Genomic DNA, 24,302 nt, shown 5'->3' on the forward strand with positions numbered 1-24,302 from the left:
CTTTCTTTGCCCCAGCATCTCTGCGCACCGGGGGGCGGTACCACGCAACTCCACTCTGACGTCGTCCGCGGGCGTGACGTCAGCGAGGTCACATAAGCCCCACCCCAGCGTGCTGACATTGCCCGTCACCAAGGGCCCCTAGGGTGTCGCTCGCCCATTGGTAAGTCTCTTAGCTTGTCTCCGAGGCGTGGTCCCAGCTCTGCGGAGGGCGCGGGTTCTCCGCGGGACATGCGGCCTCATTCGTCGCCACCCTACACACCGTTTCCTGGCAATGGGGCGACTAGGGCTCAAATGGAGGCCTATGCTGTGGCTCTGCAGGCTTCCTTGGCTCCTCCTCCTCCTCCTCTTCCTGGAACGTCTGCGGATCCCTTGCCACGTGCGGGGTCTTCCGTGGCAGTGCCAGCGGCTCCGGCGGGTTCGGCTTCAGGCTCTGGAGGTGTGGTGTCGTCGGGGTGCGGCCCTACGGGGTTCCCCGCTTCGGCCCATGGCGCCTCTGCCTCGCTGCAAACCCCCGAGGGGGTCCCTGTGGTGTCGTTGGAGTTCGCCGGGACTCGCGGCTCGCCCCGAGTCCTCCTCTGTCTTCTGGGCAGGCGGTGGCCTTGCCAGAAGCCGAGCTGACACCGCTCAGGCGCCGACAGCTGTTGACCCTGGCGGTGCTGAGGGTGCTGGCTAGGGGCCAGGGTTTGTCCCCGGGTCCCTTTGGTCTCTCCACGCAGACGGCTGCTTCGTCGGAGGTCGAGTCGGTGCCTTTCCGGCGCCGTTCTTTTGCCAACCCGGAGCCGGCCCCGCTATATTCTCCTAGGGTGCAAGTGGTGGACGAGGTCGTCCCGGCGTCCCCTCCGGTCGACCTCACGCCGGCGCCTGTGGCAGACTCCACGGCGCCGTGTCATCGACTCGTCTCCGGAAGCCCCCTCTTTCCCGGAGGTTCATCAACTTTTTGCCTCTTCTTCCCCGGAGACGGGCCGCTGCGTCGTGGCTTTTTCCCCGGCGTCTTCCAGGGAGGGCTCCTCGCCATCCCCGCAGCCACAGCCTTCTCCAGAGGCACCTCAGGTCCCCCAGTCTGTCAATATTCCACCATTCCGGGGCTGGCCATTTCTTCCTCCAGCTGGATTCGGGGATGGCCGGCTTAGTTTACAACCGTCGCCCTCGGAATAATTGCTCTCCCCCCCCTCCACGACGCCCTACAGAGTTGCGGCCTTTGCCCGGGCCATTTCCACGGCCGCTGGCATTTTGCACATGGGCGACCCTGCCACCCCATTTCCTATGGACCATTTGCTGGAGGTTCTCCATCAGGGCTCTGGTGGACGGGAGCTGCTTCTTCCCTTCGAAGCTTCACTCCATAATTCTCTTCTGCCACGAGGCATCCGGTGCCACAGTCGTTCCTCCACCGCCACCGTCCTGCTCCGCATGACCCAGTCTGCCTTTCTTTCCACCCTTCTACTCAGGGCCCTCTTTGCAGGCTGCTTTTCCTTCCTTACCTTTGGTGTTGTTTCCTCCGTCACGGGAGGCCCGCTGGTTAGATTCCTGGGGGCGGAACCTCTTCGCTTCTTCTAGTGCTGCTTTGCGAGCGCTCAAAACGCTTTGTGTGTTGGCCAGGGCTACTTTCAGCTTGTGGGATTCCGTGGAGTTCCTTCTGTCTTCTGCCTCTCCGGAAGGTGTCTACGCTGATCTGCGATGCCATGTGATGGATGGCCGGGAGCTGGATGCGTTTATTCTTCGATCGGCCCTGGATGTTTCTGATGCTCTCGGCCGCACAGTGGCAAGTTCAGTAGCAAGTTCAGTAGCTCTCCGTCGCCATGCTTGGCTGAGGGATAGCGTTTTCCCTGAAAATGAGGGAGCGTCTCGTTGACCAGCCCTTTGATGGGGTGCTTTTGTTTAACACCCATGCGGATGCTGCCATTCAGCGACTCCTCGCGGGGCCCCGTCCTCCTCCTCCCACCCTTACCCCTCCCCCTCCGTAAACTTTGCTTCGGGTCCTTAAATTGACCCCTTTGTGCTGTTGGCTGCTGGTACAGCCCCTTTGGATTTTGTGGTTCTTTGGTTGTGGTCCACCCATATGTGTCCTCAGGTTGGGCCTTCGGTGTGTTTTTTGATTGGCTGATTGTCAAGCCGTCTGTGGTTCTGTCTGCAGGTCCTTTTTGTTCTGTCCTCTGCTGCGGGATATTTTTCCCTAAGAGGTGTTTCCATGTTTTCTTGGGACGTTTCATACCCTGCCTTTCTGTTCTGGTCCTCTGCTGCGGGGTGTTTTTCCCCTAAGAGGTGTTCCCGTGTTTTAGTGGGACGTATCATACCCTAGGTGGGTTACTTGTAGCTATTGCGTAGCTCTGTCCTGCGCTGGGAAGGTATGGTCGCTCCTTTTTCGGGTTCCCTGCCTTTCTTGGTATCATTGTCTGCCGCTGGTGCGGTTTCTTGTATCTTGTCCAGGCGCAGCTTGCGCTGCTCCGGCTTCTGTCATTCTCAGTGTTCCCTACCTCGCTTGACAGTTTGGCCTGCTGTCTGCGGTGTCGTGTTGTAGCGTTTCCGCTTTCCTGTCCGGCGTTTCGGCCTGGTCCTCTGTCTGGTGTTCCAGGGGGGCTGGGTTTCTCCTGGCTTTCCTGTGCTCTGGCTGATGGCTTGGTCCGTCCTCTGTGTCTTCCACTTTTGCTCTTATGACTGGTCCCATTTCTCTTCGTGGGTTGGTGTGTGTCTATTGAACACTCCTCCTTTGGGGCTTGTTCTGCATTTTCATGGCCTCTGGCCTCGACCTGCTCCTGGCTTGTTCTGGGTGCACTGCTCCATGGTGTTGTCCTCTGCCGGCTATGCACGCCTGCTTGTGCTGGTCCACCTCCGTGGCCCTTGTTGAGCTCCCTTGTGCCCCTGTCTCTTGTTCTGCTGGGGCTTTGCGCACCTGTGCCTTTCTTCTTATGCCTGCGTTCCTTGGCTGTGGAGCCGTTCCTGCCTTGCCTGCTTCCTTGTGGCTGATGCCTGTTCGGCTGTCTTCGGTCGCTTTGTTTTTTCCTATGGCGGGCTCTGCCTCCGGTTCTACCTCCTCTCCCTGGAGATGGGGTCGTTCTTTCCTCCTGGGTGCTCCTATGCCGCTGTCGGTCCCTACGAGGGTATGTGGCCATTGTACCTTGAATGGGCTTGGGGTCTCCTGGTCTTCCCATCGCCTTGCTGGGGCCCTGCATTTCTTCCTGCTGGGGAGGTTCTCTCGCAGATCCTCCTCCCGTTTGGGTATGGCTTGGGTATCTATTCTATGTTAAGGAATCTGCGGCTAATAGTCTCTATCAGATGTACAAGTTACTTACCTTCGGTAACGATGTATCTGGTAGAGACGATTCTAGCCGCATATTCCTTCATGACCTGCCCTTTCTCCCCGTTCTGCGAGGACCTTTCCTGTGGTTTTCTGGACTCGCCTCCCTCCGGGTGGCTTGTTGCCTGTGGGTGTCCGCTTCGCTTCTGCTCAGACAGAATACTTGGTTCTGCTTGATTGTTCCACCCCTTCCCTTATGATACATGGTCGGTTGGTTCCTGTGTGCTTCTGCATCCCTCCACCCTGCCTTTACTCCGGTGTAGGGGCCTGCTTTTACTCTTCTACGTTTTGCTTGCTTGGGGTTTCTGTTTCCTTTGCAGTCCTCTGAGTTGTTTTTTTTTTTGCCTGTACCTGAGCCTTTTCGCTTCTTTCAGGGGATACGGCCCTCCTTGGTGGTGTTGTCTGGGGGTGAATTGCTGTTCCTCCTTTGTTCCGGGCTTTCTCTCTCTTTCTCTCTCTCTCTCACTTTCTGTCTCTCTCTCTCTCTCTCTCTCTCTCTCTCTCTTTCTCACTCTCTCTCTCTCTTTCTCTCTCTCTCTCTCTCTTTCTCTCTCTCTCTTTCTCTCCTTCTCTCTCGCTCTCTCTTTCTTTCTCTCCTTCTCTTTCTCTTTTCTGCTGTGCCCTTTTTCCCATGCTTCTGCCTCCTGGGAGGATGTCGCCTTAGCTTGCCATGGTGTTCCTCAGAGCGGTGCTCTGCTCTTTCGCTGCTATGGCTTTCACCGCTATGGTCTTTTGTGCCTTAGTGCTTGGCAGTTTTCCAACTGGTGCCGTTCCTCTCCTTTCGTTTCTCTCTTTTCTGTTTCACTGGTTTTTCGCACACTGTTCCCATCCTCTACACAGTTTTGTTTGTGATGGCTCCGTGTTGTGGCGCGGAAAAGTTCTCAGAAGAAAACTGGTGTCAGCGCGCCGGGGTGGGGCTTACGTGACCTCGCTGACATCACTCCCGCGGAGGTAAGAGTCGTGTGGTCCCTCCCCCTGGCGTGCAGAGATGCTGGGGCAAAGAAAGTTTTCCAGGTCCAGTCTCACGCCTGAGGATAATTCTACGTTAAGGAATCTGCGGCTAGGATCGTCTCTACCAGATACATCGTTACCGAAGGTAAGTAACCTGTATGTTTCTTCCCACCTGTCAGTTAATAACATCAGACAGGTGGGCGTTTGGACATTCCCCAACATGGTTATTGCCTGGAGCTCATCAGCAACCCTCTCAATAGTCCACCTCATGCCCACAGGCTCTCTGAAACAACAACTGCTCAAGCAGGAAGTGCAAGCTCAATTACTCAACAGAGCAATAGAGCCAGTTCCTGTACAACATCAAGGTTCAGGAGCTTACTCCCTGTACTTCCTAATTCCCAAAAAGGACGAGACTCAACTGACTTTTTAGACCGAAGGCCTCTGAATCACTACATACTATCAGAAAACTTCCATATGGTCACACTTCAACAAGTGCTACCACTTCTACAGCAAGACAACTTCATGTCTGCACTAGACTTAAAGTATGCATATATTCACATCATTATCCACCCAGCACATCGCAAACTTCTCAGATTTGTAATTGTAGGAAAATCGTATCAATTCCATGTCCTTCCATTCGGAGTCACCACTACACCCAGAGTGTTCACAAAATGCTTAGCAGTGAGAGCAGCACATTTACGAAGGCAAAACATTCACATCTTCCCATATCAGGACTACTGGCTTATCTAAGCCAATACACACCACCTATTTCGTCAACACACTCAGATTATACAATAAATCTTCTGCATCAGCTGGGATTCACTATCAATACTCAAAAATCCAATCTTCAACCTTCACAGCTGCATCCATATCTAGGAGTTATGCTCAACACTCAGGTAGGTCTAGCCTATCCAAATGCAGCCAGGATTTAAAATGTTTAAAGTCGGCTACCACAATTTCAAGCCACTCAACACTTAACAGTCAAAACTGTCATGCGTCTTCTGGGGATGATGGCATCATATATTGCCATAGTGCCTTATGCAAGCCAACACATGCGTCCTATACAGGAATGTTTAGGATGACAGTGGACTCAGTCACAGGGTCGGATGACGATCTAGTGTTGGTAGACAGCCGCACTCATCGCTCACTGCAGTTGTGGAACACACAAAACCTGTTAAAAGGGCAGCCGCTCATCGACGCTGTTCCACAGGTCTTGCTAACAACAGATGCATCCGTCACAGGTTGGGGGTGTTCCCCTTCAAAATCTAACAGTTCTGGGTCTCTGGGACACCAAACACCAGAATCTCCACATAAACTACTTTGAGCTGCAAGCTAGCCTTGAAAGCTTTTCTACCTCATCTGGAAGGCAAGGCTGTCTAGTCCAGACAGACAATATGACAGCCATTTACTATGTACAAAAAACAGGGGAGGCATACTCTACACCAAACGCCTCTCTCAGACCTTTTGGCATTGCCCAATACATCACAAAATCCATCTGTTAACAGAACGCCTACCTGCAACAGACATTGACTTTGCCGACCTCAGCAGGATGCGACAACAAGTATATGATTGGGAATTCCACCCTCAAGTCCTCCTCCCATACTTCCAGAAGTGAGGGTTTCCACGAATAGACGTCTTTGCGACAGCAGAGATCACAAAATGCCCAAACTTTGCCTCCAGGTTCCCACACTCTTTATCCATAAGAATCTATATGAATTGGTCAGGAATATTTGCCTACACTTTTCTGCCTCTCCCTCTTCTTTCTTTTCGGGTTCTGAAGCTCAGGCAGATGTCTCTCACCCTTATTCTGGTAGGTCCCAAAAGGGCTCGTAAACCATGTTTCACCACACTACTCAAACTTTCAGTAGTTCCACACAAGAAGCTTTGTAATGTGGGTTAACCACACCCTATGTACAACGCTAAGTTAGCATAACCTCGATGGCTGTTAGAAAGCCAGCTTGCCGCTTCTGCTGCTTTTGCACGCGACACTGTTGTTACATGTTATTCATTCGAGAACTGCTGACTCGACTTTGCTTCACATGAGGAACCGTCTGTTGTTTAACATCCTTAACAGCGAGCTGTGACCTTGGTCTGTACACCGTGTAAGGAACGAGTCTGGGTCACTAGACGGGGCAGGTTGTTGTGTTCAGGTTGATCGTACCACTTCTTAGCCATAACATACATACAGCTGCCAATACCTGAAAGACGAGCCCTTTAATATTACAGAGCAGCATGTTTTTTGTTACATTCGAAACGAAGAGCTGTTGCAGGAGAGAGCCTGACTGATCCTGTGATGTGATTCCACTAAGCTGATCTATAAGGTATGGGGTACCCCATGCAAGCCTAAGAGACCTTCTATTAGTCTAATAATACCTTATTAGTGGCTAGAGAAAGGAGGGTGGTTGTTTTCCACTGTCATTATTATTATGATTGCTCCTTTCATTTTCTATGGTATTGTAACAATGCTGATGGTGCTGATCCTAACCATTTGTCTGCTTGTGTTAGTCAAAGTACTGCATCTTAGGACGCGAGGTTTATAAAATAAACTCTTTACACTTTACCATGTCTTTGTTATTCCGTTGTGGACTGATATATAGCTACCAACAGGTATTTTGGGTTTCCACCACTCCTGAGAGTATCTAAGTCGCTTATTCTGGGTTGTCTATACATTGGGACCGCCGAGCTAAATCTCGGATAACGAATGTGACACTAAGCTAGTCGGATAGGGGTTCTTAGTTCTGAGGGGAGTTTCTGGTACACCACAATTCTCTGAGGTCCTGGTTTCCTGCGTATAGTTCTGTGCATAAACAGAATCCCTGCAACAGCTTCACCTCAACCAAACCTTCTCGCTCAGAACCATGGCAAAATCAGACACTCAAATCCAAAGGAGCTAAACCTGGCGATTTGGCTCCTGAAGTAATAGATTTCAGATATCTAAATCTGCCAGGAACATGCTTGACCTTTCTTAAGGAAGCATGTAAACATATCACTAGAGTTTGCTATGCAGCTAAGTGGAAAAGATTTGTTCTCTACTGTAATAGCGAAAAGGTTGATTCACTCAATGCATCCATACAAAACATGATTTGTTGCCTCTTGCAACGCTTAGACCATGCTTACACTTCCATATGTCTACATATTGCGGCAGTTACTGACCATCTTCAAAACAGTCCCTCCTGCCTGCTTATTTCATCCCTCCCTCCCGCTGTTTCTCCTGTCCCTCCCTCCCACCCTCCTGCCTGTTTCTCCTGTCCCTCCCTCCCGCCTGTTTCTCCTTTCCCTCCCTCTCACCCTCCTGCCTGTTTCTCCTGTCCCTCCCTCCCGCCTGTTTCTCCTGTCCCTCCCTCCCGCCTGTTTCGCCTGTTTCTCCTGTCCCTCCGTCCCTCCCACCCTCCTGCCTGTTTCTCCTGTCCCTCCGTCCCTCCTGCCTGTTTCTCCTGTCCCTCCCTCCCACGTGTTTCTCCTGTCCCACCCTCCCTCCCACCCATTTCTCCTGTCCCTCCCTCCCTCCCACCTGTTTCTCCTGTCCCTCCCTCCCACCCTCCTGCCTGTTTCTCCTGTCCCTCCCTCCCTCCTGTTTCTCCTGTCCTTCCCTCCCTCCTGTTTCTCCTGTCCCTCCCTCCCGTTTCTCCTGCCCCTCCCTCCCACCCTCCCGCCTGTTTCTCCTGTCCCTCCCTCACACCCGTTTATCCTGTCCCTCCTTCCCACCCGTTTCTCCTGTCCCTCCCTCCCACCCGTTTCTCCTGTCCCTCCCTCCCACCCTCCCGCCTGTTTCTCCTGTCCCTCCCGCCTGTTTCTCCTGTCCCTCCCTCCCGCCTGTTTCTCCTGTCACCCCCTCCCACCTGTTTCTCCTGTCCCTGCCTTTTTCTCCTGTCCCTCCCAGTTTCTCCTGTCCCTCCCACCCTCACGCCTGTTTCTCCTGTCCCTCCCAGTTTCTCCTGTCCCTCCCACCCTCACGCCTGTTTCCCCTGTCCCACCCTCCCGTTTCCCCTGTCCCTCCCTCCCACCCTCCCGTTTCCCCTGTCCCTCCCTCCCACCCTCCCGTTTCCCCTGTCCCTCCCTCCCACCCTCCCGTTTCCCCTGTCCCACCCTCCCACCCTCCCGTTTCCCCTGTCCCACCCTCCCACCCTCCCGTTTCCCCTGTCCCACCCTCCCACCCTCCCGTTTCCCCTGTCCCACCCTCCCACCCTCCCGTTTCCCCTGTCCCACCCTCCCACCCTCCCGTTTCCCCTGTCCCACCCTCCCACCCTCCCGTTTCCCCTGTCCCACCCTCCCACCCTCCCGTTTCCCCTGTCCCACCCTCCCACCCTCCCGTTTCCCCTGTCCCACCCTCCCACCCTCCCGTTTCCCCTGTCCCACCCTCCCGTTTCCCCTGTCCCACCCTCCCGTTTCCCCTGTCCCACCCTCCCGTTTCCCCTGTCCCACCCTCCCGTTTCCCCTGTCCCACCCTCCCGTTTCCCCTGTCCCACCCTCCCGCCTGTTTCCCCTGTCCCTCCCTCCCGCCTTTTTCCCCTGTCCCTCCCTCCCACCTGTTTCTCCTGTCCCACCCACCCTCCCTTCCCTCCCACCTGTTTCTCCAGTCCGTCCCACCTTCCCGTCTGTTTCTCCTGTCCCTCCCACCCTCCCGCCTGTTTCTCCTGTCCCTCCCACCCTCCCGCCTGTTTCTCCTGTCCCTCCCACCCTCCCGCCTGTTTCTCCTGTCCCTCCCACCCTCCCGCCTGTTTCTCCTGTCCCTCCCTCTGACCCTCCCGCCTGCTTCTCTTGTCCGTCCCTCTGACCCTCCTGCCTGCTTCTCTTGTCCGTCCCTCTGACCCTCCTGCCTGCTTCTCTTGTCCGTCCCTCTGACCCTCCTGCCTGCTTCTCTTGTCCGTCCCTCTGACCCTCCTGCCTGCTTCTCCCGTCCCTCCCACCCTACCGCCTGCTTCTCCCGTCCCTCCCACCCTCCCGCCTGCTTATCCCGTCCCTCCCACCCTCCCGCTTCTCCCGTCCCTCCCACCCTCCCGCCTGCTTCTCCCGTCCATCCCACCCATCCTCCTGCCTGCTTCTCCTGTCCCTCCCTCCCACCCTCCCGCCTGCTTCTCAGGAGAACCTACACCATTCGTATTTTCACATTCTTATTCAGCAAAGAAAGTATCTCATCTTTTCAGTGGCAGGGCAGCACTACCATTTGAATTTCCTAGGCATCCGGCTGGATCCAGAAACTTTTGCTGAGCTGTACGCCTTGCGGGCGACGTAGAGTGTCTCCATTTGGCTCCGTGTGACGTTGACGGCGTCGGTAGCAACGTCGCAGTGCCTATATAGGCGTCACCCAGGCACGCGAACGTCAGTTCTTTTCTTTCCGCGCCAGATAAGCACCAATCTGGGTAGAGCTACCCCTCTGTCGCTTTTTGACAGGTTTTTTTCTCGACTTCTGTCAAACTTTTTGGATTAACTTTGTGTGCGAGGGATGTTTTCGAGAAAGACAGGTCTTAAACCATGCAGGGCTTGCTCCCGCATGATGTCAGTCACCGATCCCCACCGCGTATGTCTGTGGTGTCTTGAACGCGACCACAATTTGAAGTTGTGTTCAGACACAGAGCCGGACCGGCGTCGGGACAGGCGCCGACCGGTACTTTTGTACCACTATTCTCCCCTGGTGTTCCCTATCACCCTGAGTGGGTACCTAAGGAGGAATAGGAGGGGTCTGTGGACCCTCTGGCAGACCAGTTGGAAGAACCAGAGTGGAAAGAGGAGTTTGGTGAGGCCAGTGGTCTGGACACCTCTCCAGACCTTGGCATGCTTTCTCACCCTACTGTGGCTACGGAGGAGGGTGCCTCATATGTAGTGGTGTTGCGTTGGTTAGTTGATTGCCTGACGTCACCGCCCGGTTGACTCCATTTTCCTCTCCCAACACCTTACCCTCAAGAGCTTGGTGATCCAAGCCTCAAATTCCAAGGGCGCATTCCCTACCGCTCCACCTGATAGGTAATCCAAGAAGCTTGACCATTTAGAGAAGAAAATGGTCTCATCGGCCAGCATAGGACTGCAGTCGGTGAACACTGCATGTGTCTTGGGCAGTTACTCTCATTCTGTGTGGCACACAGTCGCGCAGGTGCTGCCACAGTGTCCGGAGGAGGCCTGGGCCGTACTCTCCCATGCAGTTGCCGAGGGGAGAGATGCTGCAAAGTTCGTTGTGGACTGGACACTGCTGACCCGCTACGCAAGGCGATTTCAACGTCTGTAGACCTGAGACGCTACGCCTGCCTGAGGTCCACTGACTTCTCAGGTGATATCCAATTTACACTTTTGGACATGCCTTTTGAATGTTGTTTGGCGACAAAGCAGACAACGCACTCTAGAGCTTTAAGGATTTTAGGGCTACGGCCAGATCCTTGGGCCTCACTACCACCTCTCGACCTGCGGAGTCTGCTTTTCGCCCCTTTTGTGGCTACGGAAGGGGTACCCTGCCATGACCCATCCAGAGCCACAGGCCTGTACAAGCTGGTCAGCCTCTCCGCGGCCAGGGATGTGGGACCCAGCGTCGTGGGTCTGGGGGCCAGCGGGCGGGTAGGTCCACCAGTGCACCCTCTGCAGCCCTCCTAACCTGACCTTTCAGGGCCACCAGTCGCCAGTGGGCGGCAGGATTCGCCATCATCTCCCCCATTGGCTCAACATCACGTCAGACAGGTGGGTTTTGCAGATAGTTCGAAGGGGCTACTCCCTCCTCTTTGAGCCTACCCCTCCATTCATGCCACAGCAATTCCATCGCATGTCGGAGGATCACTTGGCCCTTGGAAGTTACTGTGAGAAAGTGCCATCTTTCTTGCATGGTATGCCCCCACTTTTTGCTGAATTGCTGAATGTACTTTGACTGAGTGTGCCCTGGACTCCTGCCAATCAGGTGCCCAGGGCCTATGTTTCTTCCATAAAACCCAAATTGGCAAGCCCTGGCCACTTATCAGCCCCTGGTAAATGGTACCATAAGTTCCCAGGGCCTTGTGACCAGGGAAGGCCTCTAAGGGCTGCAGCACTATTTGTGCCACCCTTAGAGGCCCTGTGCAGGCTGAGTGTCTGGGTACAATACAAAACAGAGTCGACATGGCACTCATCCCTGTGTGCCATGTCCACAACCTACCCTGGCATACATCAGCCACCCCTCTAGACCCCTAAATTTAGTATTGTGCTTGACTCATGGGTACCTACCTATCCTCCAACTACCCAACTTACCTCTCGAAGTGGTGGTGGCACCAGAAGAATCTTCGTCGCCGAGCTTGCAGCCTTTGTTCGTCCTTGAGCTTTTCCATCGCAATCCATTGAGCGCCCGAAGGCTCAAAAGCACCCTGCACCCAGCCGCCCGAGTGGCCCTGGCAGTGCAACTTCTACTCCTACCTACTTCCCCATTTGCCCTGAGCAAGTGCCCTATGCCAGTGGTGTGGGCACAGGAGCATGAGCCCTGTGCTCCTACAGCACCCAGGTCCATTCCTGGGCACTGTAAGTGCAGTGCTGCCATTTAAGATTATACGGTGCTGGGAGCTCATTAAACACGAACTACACAGCACCATAATGGCAACACTGAAGACTGAAGTTTGCTATCAAACTTCTCGGCACATTAAACCCGCACTGATGCCAGTGTGGGATTTAATGTACAAAGCACTACAGAGGGCATCTTAGAGATGCCCCTTGAAACCTAACCTACAATCCACATCTTGTCTGAGAGGCTGCCTAGGCTGCCACACAGCAGACATGTTGCTGGACCCCTGGGTGGAGAGCCCCCCGCTCTCCTGTGCCTGCAACAATGCACATCCTGGGCGAGGTGCTAGGTCTCCTCTCCCAGGATGGGCAGGGGGAAGCTTCAAAGGCATGCTGCCTTTCTGAGCTTCTCCAGGCCACTTGCTGTACTCAGCAAATGGCCCCCACCGGTTCTGACCCCCACTCTGGCGGGAAGACTGGCCGGAAACTATGTGCCAGCCCTGCCAACCCCACCCCTCAGGTGGGGGAGGCGAGGTGAAGCACATCTCCGGGCTCTCGCCATCTTGAAGATGGGGAGCCCTGCCCAATCAGGACTAGGCCACTGCCCCCCTCCCACAGGAGAGTGGAGGATAGGGGGTGTACCCACCCCAGGACGGGGGCCCAGTGGTCCCTGCCCTTTACCTACCTGTAACGCCCCTAAATTTAGTATTGTGCTTGACTCATGGGTACCTACCTATCCTCCAACTACCCAACTTACCTCTCGAAGTGGTGGTGGCACCAGAAGAATCTTCGTCGCCGAGCTTGCAGCCTTTGTTCGTCCTTGAGCTTTTCCATCGCAATCCATTGAGCGCCCGAAGGCTCAAAAGCACCCTGCACCCAGCCGCCCGAGTGGCCCTGGCAGTGCAACTTCTACTCCTACCTACTTCCCCATTTGCCCTGAGCAAGTGACCAGGAGCCCAGCTCCCACAGCCGCGTGGCCTGCTTGTCAGCAGCCACCAACCAAGGCCCACCTGACTCCCATAGGATAACATTGGACCTAACTCACTCTGCACCCGGCTGCCCCTGTGCCGCTGAGGGTGTTACAACTGTACTTACTTGACCCTAGGAGACCCCTGAGTCTGTGCCCAGGACCTTAACTCAGCCAGTCAAGTACTTACCCAAAAGCCGATAACTCACTTTTCTTCCATAGGGTAACATTGACTGGCTTCCTCTGAAATTTCTTCTAAGTGTGGAGTTTCTAAACAGTAAAATATTCACCTAAAATCAACCGAGTAACGAAAACGGAAATACTCACCTGCTATTAGGAGAGATCCCAGTGCTGGATCTTGGTGCCCAGCACTAACCCTGAAAAGTACTTACAACCGTACTTACCACTAACTCAATTTTCTCCCATAGGCAACCATTGACTTTTTTCTGTGAAATTTCTTCTAAGTGTTGATTTTTGCAAACTACAAATGTTCTTTAAAAATCGTACCAACTGTGAAAACGCAATTACTTACCTGTTTTAGATAGATGTCCCAGTACTGAGCCTAGGAGCCCAGCACTGGATTACAAAAGTAAAGAGAACATACTTTACCCGTAACTGGAATTTTCTCCCATAGTAAGTGTTGATTTTGCAAACTTCCTTAAAAATCGCCTGTGTAACTTAAACGCATTTACTCACTTGTTTCCAAGAACTGTCCCAGGACTGAATCTCGGATCCAGTCCTGGAGTTAGAAAAGTACTCCTGAAAGTAATCAATTGCACATAACTTAAAATGCCCATTGAGCTCAATGTATTATTGTGTTTCAAATTGTGTTGCCTATTGTAACAAAACTGTAACTATTATCTGCAAAAGTCAATTGCCTATTGCAAAGTATTTAACTAAAGCATCTCATTCTGAGAAAGTATGTTTTGATAAGTATTGTTGGTTCTAAAATAAAACAACCATATATTTTTTATATAAACCATTGGCCTAGAGTTCAGTTCTTGAGTGTGTGAGACCATTTGCTGACTGTGTACAACAAATGCTTTACACTGTCCTCTGATACTGCCTTACTGCTCGACCAAGCTACCACTGTAGAGAGTAAGGTTATATCTAACTTTAGCCTCTGCCAAACCTCTGGGGACTGTGGACTCTGTGCACACTGTACCTATTTGGGAACAGTATATACAGAGCCACTTTCTCACATTGGTAGATCAGCAGTGGGATACAAACTTGCATTCGTTGGACTACTTGGTTACCATCTGATCACACGACAGAACTCTTAAAATTGCCTTTAGAATTCTGATTGGTCTTTTCCAAAATACTAAGTCTTGTCAGGACCTTGCTTAAGTCCCATTAGAATTTTAGACAAGCATTGGCATAGCCAATAGGTCTCGCCTTTGGGACCTTATAAGTGTTTAGCCATGCAACAGTTGCATAACTAAATACTTATAAGGTCCCAAAAGCGAGACCTATCGGCTATGCCAAGCGGCTGTGCGGCCGCGAAAGTGATCGCGATCAAACATCAAAGCGGCCGTGAAAGTGATAGTAATCACGGTCAAGCGCGGTGCGCATCCGCGCACATGCACTGTAGCTCTAGGCTGGCCTGGTAGCACTTTTTGGAGCCCTCTCAAAAAGTCTCACCAGACCAGCGCATGCGCTGGGTCAGGCGAGACCTAAAAAATAAGTCACTATAGTCAGGGTAGAGGATTAGAACTGTCAGGTTAGAATGACTAAAACAAACACAGCTATTAGTGAAGATAATAACATGCAGGACCTGGTGGAGGAGCTCGACCTCGCACCTTACTTACACTTGTCTTTCAAGGAACCTGCCAGCCGAGTACTTACCCAGAAGCTGATAATTCACTTTTCTTCCATAGGGTAACATTGACTGGCTTCTTCTGAAATTTCTTCTTAGTGTGGAGTTTCTAAACTTTAAAATACTCACCTAAAATCAACCGAGTAACGAAAATAGAAATGCTCACCTGCTATTAGGAGAGATCCCAGTGCTGGATCTCCCAGCACTGACCCTGAAAAGTAATTACAACATTACTTACCGCTAACTCAATTTTCTTCCATAGGAAACCATTGACTGTTCTTCTGTGAAATTTCTTTTAAGTGTCGATTTTTGCAAACTACAAATATTCTTTAAAAATCGCACCAACTGTGAAAACGTAATTACTGACCTGTCTTGTATAGATGTCCCAGTGCTGAACCTAGGAGCTTAGCACTGGATTACAAAAGTAACGAGAACATACTTTACCTGTAACTTGAATTTTCTTCCATAGGAAACCATTGACTGTTTTTCTGTGAAATTTCTTCTAAGTGTCGATTTTGCAAACTTATAAATATTCGTTAAAAATCGCCTGTATAGCCTAAACGCATTCTCTCAACTGCTTACAGGTGGTACACTAGTGCTGGATCCAGGATCCAACACTGACCTAGACAAAGTAACAATAACCCCACTTACCTGCTTAGTGAATTTCCTCCCATAGGATAACATTGGTGATTTAATTAGAGAAAAGTTTCTAAGTGTCAACTTTTAAAATACCAAAATATTGCTTACAAATCACAACAGTAACTAAATCGTATTTACTCACCTGTTTCGAGGAACTGTCCCAGGACTGAATCTAGGACCCAGTCCTGGAGTTAGAAAAGCCATCCTAAAAGTAATCAATTGCATTTAACTTGAAATTCCCATTGAGCTCAATGTATTATTGTGTTTAAAACTGTGTTGCCTATTGCAACAAACTGTAACTATTGCATTCAAAAGTCAATTGCCTATTGCAAAGTATTTAACTAAAGCATCTCATTCTGAGAAAGTATGTTTTGATACCGATTCTAAAATAAAGCAACCATATATTGTTATATACAAACCATTGGCCTAGAGTTCCGTTCTTGAGTGTGAGACCATTTGCTGACTGAGTGTGTACAACAAATGGTTTACACTGTCCTCTAATACTGCCTTACTGTTCGACCAAGCTACCACTTTAGAGAGTAAGGTTATATCTAACTTTAGCCTCTGCCAAACCTCTGGGGACTGTGGACTCTGTACACACTGTACCTATTTGGGAACAGTATATACAGAGCCACTTTCTCACTGTTACGGCTCTCTTGGCCAAGGGAGCCATCAAGCGAGTTCCTGCCCCAGAAGTAGGTTGTGGTTGTTATTCCCACTCATTTCTGGTGCCCAAGATGGGACAAATGCCTGCATCCTATCTTCGATCTCAGGAATTTTAACGCTTCCTCCGGAAGGAGAAGTTCAAAATATTGACATTAGCTCAGGTCCTGTCTGCATAGTAGCGTTGGACTTGCAGGACGCCTATTTTCATATCCCCGTCCTGCCTGCCCACCGGCGTTACCTGAGGTTCCCGGTAGGCCACGAGCAGTTTCAGTTCACCCTGCTCCCCTTTGGCCTCACCTGCCCCCTTGGGTGTTCACGAAAGTGATGGAAGTGGTCGCAGCTCAAATGCACAGATCAGCGGTTCTAGTCTTCCCCAATCTCGATGACTGGCTGTTGAAGGCGGGCTCACCCCCCCCCAGGCTGTCGTCTCCCATCTCCAGACTACGGCCGACCTAATGCATTCACTGGGGCTCACCTTCAACGTGCCAAAGGCACACCTGATTCCCTCTCAGAAGCTCCTTTTCATCAGAGCGGTTCTTGACACGCCGCAGTTTCGTGCTTATCCTCCGGAGCAGCGAGTCGGGATATTCAGACTATGATTCTGATTTTTCAGCCTCTATCCCGGCTTTTGGTCAGAATGACCCTGAGGCTACGGGCCTTATGGTCTCCTGCATCCTGTTAGTGGACGATGCCAAGTGGCATATGCAGGCTCTGCAGTGGGACCTGAAGTTCCAGTGCACACAGCATCAGGGGAATCTTTCTGATTGTGTCCAGATCCCTGAGGGCACTGCACATCAATTGCAGTGGTAGCTAACGAACCAGGATATGGTCAATGGCAGGTCCCTCTCCCTTCCCCAACTAGATTTCACAGTGGTGACAGATGCATCACTTCTGGGATGGGGCGGCCACATGGGGGAGACGGAGATCAGAGGCCTCTGGTTTCCGGCGTAGTCAGAGCTGCACATCAACCTTCTGGAGCTTTGGGCGATTCGTCTTTAACTGAAGGCATTCCTTCCTTCTGTCAAAGGAAGAGTAGTGCAGGTGTTCACAAACAACACCATCCCCTTGTAGGACTGCAACAAACAGGTCGGGGTGGGATCGTGGACCTCATGGCAGGAGGCTCTTTGCCTTTGGACGTGGCTGGAACATCAGGGCATGTTCCTGGTGGTTCAACACCTAACAGGTTGTCTGAACGCCAGGGCGGACAAACTCATCCGTGGGTGCATGATGGATCACGAATGGCATCTCCAGTCGGAGGTGCTGCAAGATCTCCATCAGCAGTGGGGAGAACCTTGGTTAGATTTTTCGCCTCTGAAGAGAAAGCGCAATGTCAGCACTACTGCGCGCTGGCGTTTCCAAGGCTGCTATCGCTCGGCGACAAATTTTCGGAGATGTGGTCTTCTATATGCCTTTCCGCCTATACCACTTCTGCCCGGAGAACTGAAGATCAAGTGCTACCGGGCCCAAGTCATTCTTGTGGCTCCAGATTGGGCATGGAGAGTCTGGTATCCTGAGCTCTTGAGCATGGGCACTTATCTGCCACTCAGACTGCCTATTTGGGAGGATCTTCTTTTGCAGCAGCAGGGGACTGTCCTCCACCCGAACCTGTCAAGCCTCCACCTCCTTGCGTGTAGATTGAGTGGCGACAGTTGACAGCTTTCGTCCTTCTTCCCGAAGTCTCTAATGCTATCTTGGCAGCCAGGCGTCCCTCTACCAAAACAGTATACGCTTGTAGATGGAACAAATTTGTGGCATGGTGCACAGTAAGGATCCCCTTTCTGCCTTTCTTTCAGAGGTTCTCCTCTTCATTCTTTCCTTGGCCCAGCAGGCCAACCTTAAAGTTAACAAGACCACGTAATCTGCAATTATAGCCGGGGGTGGCGACCGTGATAAAACCCCATACCTCCACATGGACTCAGGGAAAATTGAGGTGGTTGAGTCCTTCCCTTACTTAAGGGTACTGTTTGGCAAAAAACAAACATGGTCACGGTTAGTGGAAGGAACGGCAATGGGAATGGAGAGTAGCCTATCAGCACTAAAAGCCTTTATGAATAGGATGGATGCAAAACCACTAGCTGCTATTAAACATATCTATCATGCCTAAACTAAGTCTGCAGCTACCTATGGGGCAGATGTCTGGGGTATGGCTCCCATTGATTCACTCCAAACCATTGAGGATAGCTTTTTTAAGTCACTGGTGTCTCTCCCACAATCCCAATCAAACTATATTTTAAACATAGAGTTGGGTTTAGTCTATATCACAGACATAATTGGACTAGCCCTGTTCCTAATGTGGCTCTCCATATGGTGCACGGATACAGTGACTCTAACCCAAAATTTAAAAATAGATTGCCTAAGATTGGAAAACTACAGCAGGATCAGATGGTTAAAGTACATAGAACTAGAGCTGACCGCTATGGGGCTGAAAGAATTATTTAAGGACCCAATAGCCTGCCGAAAGATGTCAAGGCAAAGGCTGGTGGCTATATTCATGCTGAGGGCCCAACCTACCCGAAGGCAGATGAACTACCACAAAAAGGTTGTCCTCGCTTATCAATTTACTCCACCTACGTTAGAGAGAGGATATTTCTATCTAGTCGTTATTTCACTGCCACAACATAAATTCATAATATTGAGATACCGCATGAACCGGATACCATTGATGTAGGGTTCCCAGCTAAAAGGTTCAAGCACTCTGAACTTAACCTGTGCCCCTGTGATATGCATTCTACCCAAACTGGTCTTCCCCTATTATTTTTCTGCGGATTTTATCCCAAAGAAAGGCGAGAATATATTGTATCAATTTTGAAGTGGGATAATTCTAAACAATGTATGGTTGCACTGTATTTTTTAAAATCACTGCCTTATCCTCTAGTCTGCTCTACGGTAGCGTCATTTTTGTAGGCCTGCATGAAAAAAAAGGGAGTTTTTGGGCTCATAATGGGATATGGTCTTTACTATTTAAGCTAGTTATAACTCAATACCAGATAAAGTGTATTTTAGCTTACTTTTTAAATCTGGCATCTGTGTATGTACATAGGGTTCTTTTAAATGAATTTTGTTAAAATGTTTTTTTTTTTTTAAACATACGAATTGCCACTGTGTGCGGACCACTGTAATATTCTACAGTTTCTTGCTTTTCTATGTACTTTTATGATCTTAAATGACAAAGATTGAATCAAGTTTCTAAAGTAAACAGTGTTCTCAAATGGAGAAGCCTTACATGTGATCACATGCATAAATCTGAACCTGAGGACCTGTCGTGAATGACCTTCACAAAATACATATTGTGGGTCCCTCAATATAGCCATGTCCCAGAACTCACATGGAACTCCATTGTCCACTTCAGCATTTCCAGCCCCTGCACCGCCAACCCCAAAGAGACCAGCTAGGCGAACCCCCCAATCCCTCCAACACCTGAATCACCAGTTCCACAGACAGCATCATCTACATAAACAACATTCCGAGAAAATTCTCCAAAAATGCCAACTGGTACACCCAAAAACCCAGAACAGCAAAACAAGATGGCACACAGTTGGAGAGGAGATTGCACACCAGCAAGGACACCTCCGACAGGACAGCCTTCAAGACCTTCCTCAACTTCACCACTGTCTACTGAGGGCAACAACAAAGACAGCCCTTACGGCACAAAGCAAAACCAGCGCCAACAAGGCCAAGGAACATTTCAACATTGTTAAGGAATTCTCCGACCCGGCTGCCAGTGAAAATAACATCACATCCTAACAGGAGCTGTGCGATATCCTCGCCCACTTCTCCCACAACTAGATCCCAACCATATACAGAAACTTCTAATCCCATCCCACACCTACGAACTTCCTCAACAGACACCCCACAACTATAACCTGCATGTACCACACACTGACCATCTGGAACTTCCTCTCCAACCAGGAAATCTCCTCCACCATGAAAACCATGAAATCCATTCCCTCTGGAGCTCCCACTAGCTCATGCCTGCACCACATCTTCAATCTCAGAAACCTGAGGATCGGCCAATGCCTGGAAACACACCAAAGTCAGACCACTACTCAAAAAACCATCCGCTGACCCCAGTGAACTCAAAAACTACCGGCCAATCTCCCTGCTCCCATTCCCAGTGAAGGTACTGGGAAAGATCATCCACAATCAACTCATGACAGACCTGGAGCAGAACCAGCTACTCCAAGCATCCCAATCCGGCTTACGCAGCAATCACAGCACCGAAACCGCCCTGATCGCAACCACCAATGACATTTGAACCCTCCTAGACCAAGGAGAAACAGCAGCTTTGATCCATTTTGAAATCTCGGCAGCCTCTGTCACCATATCCCACCACACACTGATCGAAAGACTACACCATATCAGCGCCCAAGGGTATGCGCTCAGATGGATTTCCTCCTTCCTCACTGAAACAGAAAAAAAGACAAAGTGCTGCTGTCCAATGGCCATTTGTTTCGCATAATGTTTCTTTTATTACTGATGTAGATCCAGGATGTCTTTATAGATTCCAAACCACTTTAGAGATTGCACATTTTATTCCAATATAAAGATAATACCTCAAAAGCAGAAATATGATTACAATTAACTAACTTTCCGTTCCTGTCTGCTAGCTTATATGTAACCTCTGTGTTGGGAGTACAACAGTAAACAGATAGGAAAAGTGATGCCCTCCTACTTAATAGTTTAGTCACTATTGTAGTCCATTTATAAGAGATTGTCAGTTTGGAGTAGCAATTAGCTACCATTTGAAGTTTGGCCTTCGCATCGTATTGCCACATAATAGAAAGTATAGTTCGTTGCCTGACATCACATAATACCTGTTTTTATTTGTAATTATTTCATAGCACATGTTTGTTCTCCGAGAGAGGCCAGAAACTGTGCTAATTGACCTGATCCAGAGAACAAAGGACGCAGTGAGGGAGCTGGACAATTTACAGTATCGCAAGATGAAGAAGCTGCTCTTTCAGGAGGCACATAATGGTCCAGCAGTGGAAGCACAGGAAGAAGAGGAGGTGAGTAGTGAAGTTGAGCCAAAGAATATTGGTTTGAAACACCGTGCACTTGTGTTTTTCTCCCACTTTCTATCAATCCACAAGGTAGGCACAGTTACAAAACTAGAAACTTAACTAGATGCACTGTATTGAGGAGACACGGTTAATAACATGCTGTATTGTGCTTTGGCTCGCATCTCTTTTAATGGAACAGAAATTATTTGTAATACGCTCAGAGTAGATTCTAAAGCTTAATTACTGTATTTTCTTTAAAAAATTGGGAATAAAAACTTTATGTATGAGAAGCAGGATCTGCTGTTTGAAACAAAGAGTAGATCTGTTTCTAACTTAGTAACATTTCCAGAATAAAAATCTCATGCAACCACAGAACTATCGGGGCACATTGTGCAAGTTAATTTTCTTCTGTAGGTAGGTTATATTCTATAATCAGCAGTTTTATGTATATCAAACTTGGAGTAAATTAACTTCTGTATTGATGTTAAGACTTTTTAGTTGCTAGTCATAATTTATGGTTTTTAGTTTCTTATATACATTTTATAAGCGTCCTGTGCAGTGACTAATTTCAGTGTCACGTCAGGCATGCCAGTCTTGTGATATTGGAAAGAGTTAATTGTGACAGCTTGCTTTGTGTGTTGTGGGTCTTTCTGTGGCGATGATGCAGTGAGTTTAGCAGTCCTCGTTCAAAATCAAAAAAAATTAAGTTCTGTTCTTAGCCGTGACTTAAGGTGTGTTAACCCATGCGGCTCAATTTAAGTGATTTAAAGACAATAGCGCTCTCAACAGAATGTGTTGTCCAATGAAGCCTTTCAATTAAACTTCATGACATGCAGTAATCGGACAACATAAGGCAGTATGTGCCTATCTGTTTCTGAATTGTTGGGAACCCTTTTTTGTGTTGACCCTTGCTGTGACCAGGACGTGAAGAACATAAAAGGGATAGTGATGTGTCTTTTAGACATGCTTTGGAATCTTTACTGTGAATGTTCTGTTGTAAATTCCCGAAGCATGGGGGTTCTACATGTGGCAGTTGTGTTGTGCTGGCACAGGTAAGTCACGCTCAGGCGGGTTGAATTAAGACTTTCTGATTGGAGCCAAACCCTTTCTGGACGACGCATTCAGCAAAACCAAAGGGGATGATGGACGGAGTGTTGAACAATCCAAGCACTCACCCCCCAGTCCAACATTTTGGTGATGAGTTGCCAACCATTGAGTCTACCAGGTGACATCGTACCTGCAAAGGCGTTCTCATCTGCCTTCATGTGGAGACTGCAGCGCTGAGCATTCTAAGCACCTAGCCACCATGAGCAACTCCTCGGGTACCTCGGTGGCAAGTTGGTTTTATTGTGAGTGTGCAATATGCCTGTGCTTGATTAGTTCCATTCTTGCGGGTTGTGTGCACATAGCATCTGATAGAGACTTCTAGCTGCAGATTCCTTACCTTTGAATTCCCCAGGCTTCAGGCTGGATCCGGAAACTTTTGCTGAGCAATACTCCTTGCGTGCGACGTCAGGTGGTTCCATTCATCTCCGCTTGATGTCATTGGCTTCGGTTATGACATCGTGGTGCCTACATATGCGCCACCCGGGCGCGCAACGTCAGTTCTTTTCTTTTCGCACCAGTTAAGCGCTGATTTGGGAAGAGATACCCTTCTGCTGATTTTTGGCAGACATTTGTCTCGACTTTTGTCGACATTTTTTGAGTAGCGACTTCGTGTGCGAGGGATGTCTGGTAGGAAGACATGTTTTAAACCATGCAGGACTTGTTCCCGCATGATGTTGGTTACCGATCCCCACCGCATATGTCTGTGGTGTCTTGAACGTGACCACGATTCGAAGTCCTGTTCAGACTGTCGGGTGATTCCTCCGAAGACCTTGAGGAAGCGGGCAGTATAGTTGCTCGTGGCCTGGCAGTCGACACCGTTAAGCAAGACTCCGAGGAGGTCGCAGGACCGCTCACGGAGCCCCAAGTCCCCTTCCTCCCATTCATGGTCGTCTAGACACTCAGAAGAGGCACAAGAAGAAGAAGCAGTCCAAGCGAACTTCGACGTCACCTCAACTGGTGTCCTTCGTCGTGAGAGGTAAGGAGCACTGACGCTCTAGGCACGGTTCTGCGGAGCCGGAACCTGAGTCGACTTCGCGCCTCCCTCTTTCTCCAGGAGCTGGAGCGACTCCCGCTCAATTTTTACGAGGCCATGCACCCCATATTTGAGCGGAACGACCCTGTTGGTGAGCCCTCGGGCCCCGCAAGGTTGGATGGGGTCCAATCGGGTTCGACGCTGTCGGCTTCAGCTACGGCGCCGGTGGGGCCTCAGGGATCCGATCCGGGTCACCGCCCGTCAGTGGCTCAAGCCCCATCCTCATCCCTGCAGACACGGAGCCGGAACGGTGTCGACAGAACCCAAGGGTTTTATGTTTTCGAATAAGCACTTTGTGGAAGTGCTGGGCTCAGGAGAGGAATGGGAGGAGTCTTGAGACCCACTAGAGAACCAGAATGTCTCAGAGGAGACTATGGGCTGGTATGGGGAACTTGGGGAAGCTAGTGGTCTGGATACTTCCCCAGACACTGGCATGCTCTCTCTCCTCCTACAGTGGATACGGAGGAAGGGGCGTCCTATGTCATGGTGGTTAAGAGGGCAGCTGAGGTCCTTGTACTGGAGCTGCCCTCAGTGCAGGTCAGGACTAATCTCCTGACCGAAGTGCTTCAACCTGGGGCTTCCACCTCAGAACCCCTATTGCCCTTTAATGAGGCACTTACAGATGTCTTTCTAGGAACATGGTCCAAGCCTTGCACAGGGGCTCCTGTGAATAGGACGATTGCATGCCGCGATCGCCCAGCTCTGGGAGACCCAAAGTTCCTCAGCCAACACCCCACCCCAGAGAGTTTGGTGGTGCAGTCCCTTCCGCCCCTCCGAATAGGGAATCCAAGGGTCTGGGCTAATTTGTGAAAAAAATGTGTTCGAGGCATATGAGCTGCAAATTACACACTTTTGCATAGATCGCCATGTGGTGTTGGGCCTGGATGTTTGCAGTTTGTTTTTCCTCTTGGAAAGTCTTTGGAAGTCACGAGGTCGGTGACTCCTCCTTTGGATCGTATTGCGCATGGGCTTCGGCTCCATCCTCGGATTGTTTTTTTCCGCCATCGGGCTCGGATGTGATCTTCGCGCTCCGGTTCCGAACAGCTTCCAGTTTGACGATCGACACGCAATCCTCACCCCAATCGCTGTATTGTTTCGATCACGATCTCTTCAATCAACGCTCCTTCTCATCGACACAAACCTTCAGTTCCAGTCGTCGACGGCAGCCTTCGGGCTCTGGTCCTGGCTCATGCAAAGAACTCCATTTAAAAAGTGCCCTCAATGTGGGTCCAAATTTCCCCACACCGATCTGCATGAGGTATGCAACCTTTGCCTCTCCCCGGAACACGAGGCTCGAGACTGTCCGGCCTGTAAGTCTTTCCGATCCAAAATGACTATTCGGGTCCGAAGAGCCAGAAGAACATGGCACACTCCTCGACGTC

At 50.3% G+C, this 24,302-nt stretch overlaps 1 protein-coding gene across 4 annotated transcripts in view; it reads left to right on the forward strand.

Moving 5' to 3' along the window:
• Positions 1 to 24,302, forward strand: part of TAOK1 (TAO kinase 1) — a 1,366,047-nt gene that overhangs the window by 768,633 nt on the left and 573,112 nt on the right. For all 4 annotated transcript variants that reach the window (XM_085649205.1, XM_085649204.1, XM_085649206.1 and 1 more), the window contains exon 11: positions 20,619 to 20,786. In XM_085649205.1, coding sequence (XP_085505331.1) covers positions 20,619 to 20,786 — 168 coding nt within the window. The remainder of the gene's footprint in view (positions 1 to 20,618; positions 20,787 to 24,302) is intronic.

This window comes from Triturus cristatus, chromosome 3_2 (assembly GCF_964204655.1).
Source record: "Triturus cristatus chromosome 3_2, aTriCri1.1, whole genome shotgun sequence".
Taxonomy (NCBI): domain Eukaryota; kingdom Metazoa; phylum Chordata; class Amphibia; order Caudata; family Salamandridae; genus Triturus; species Triturus cristatus.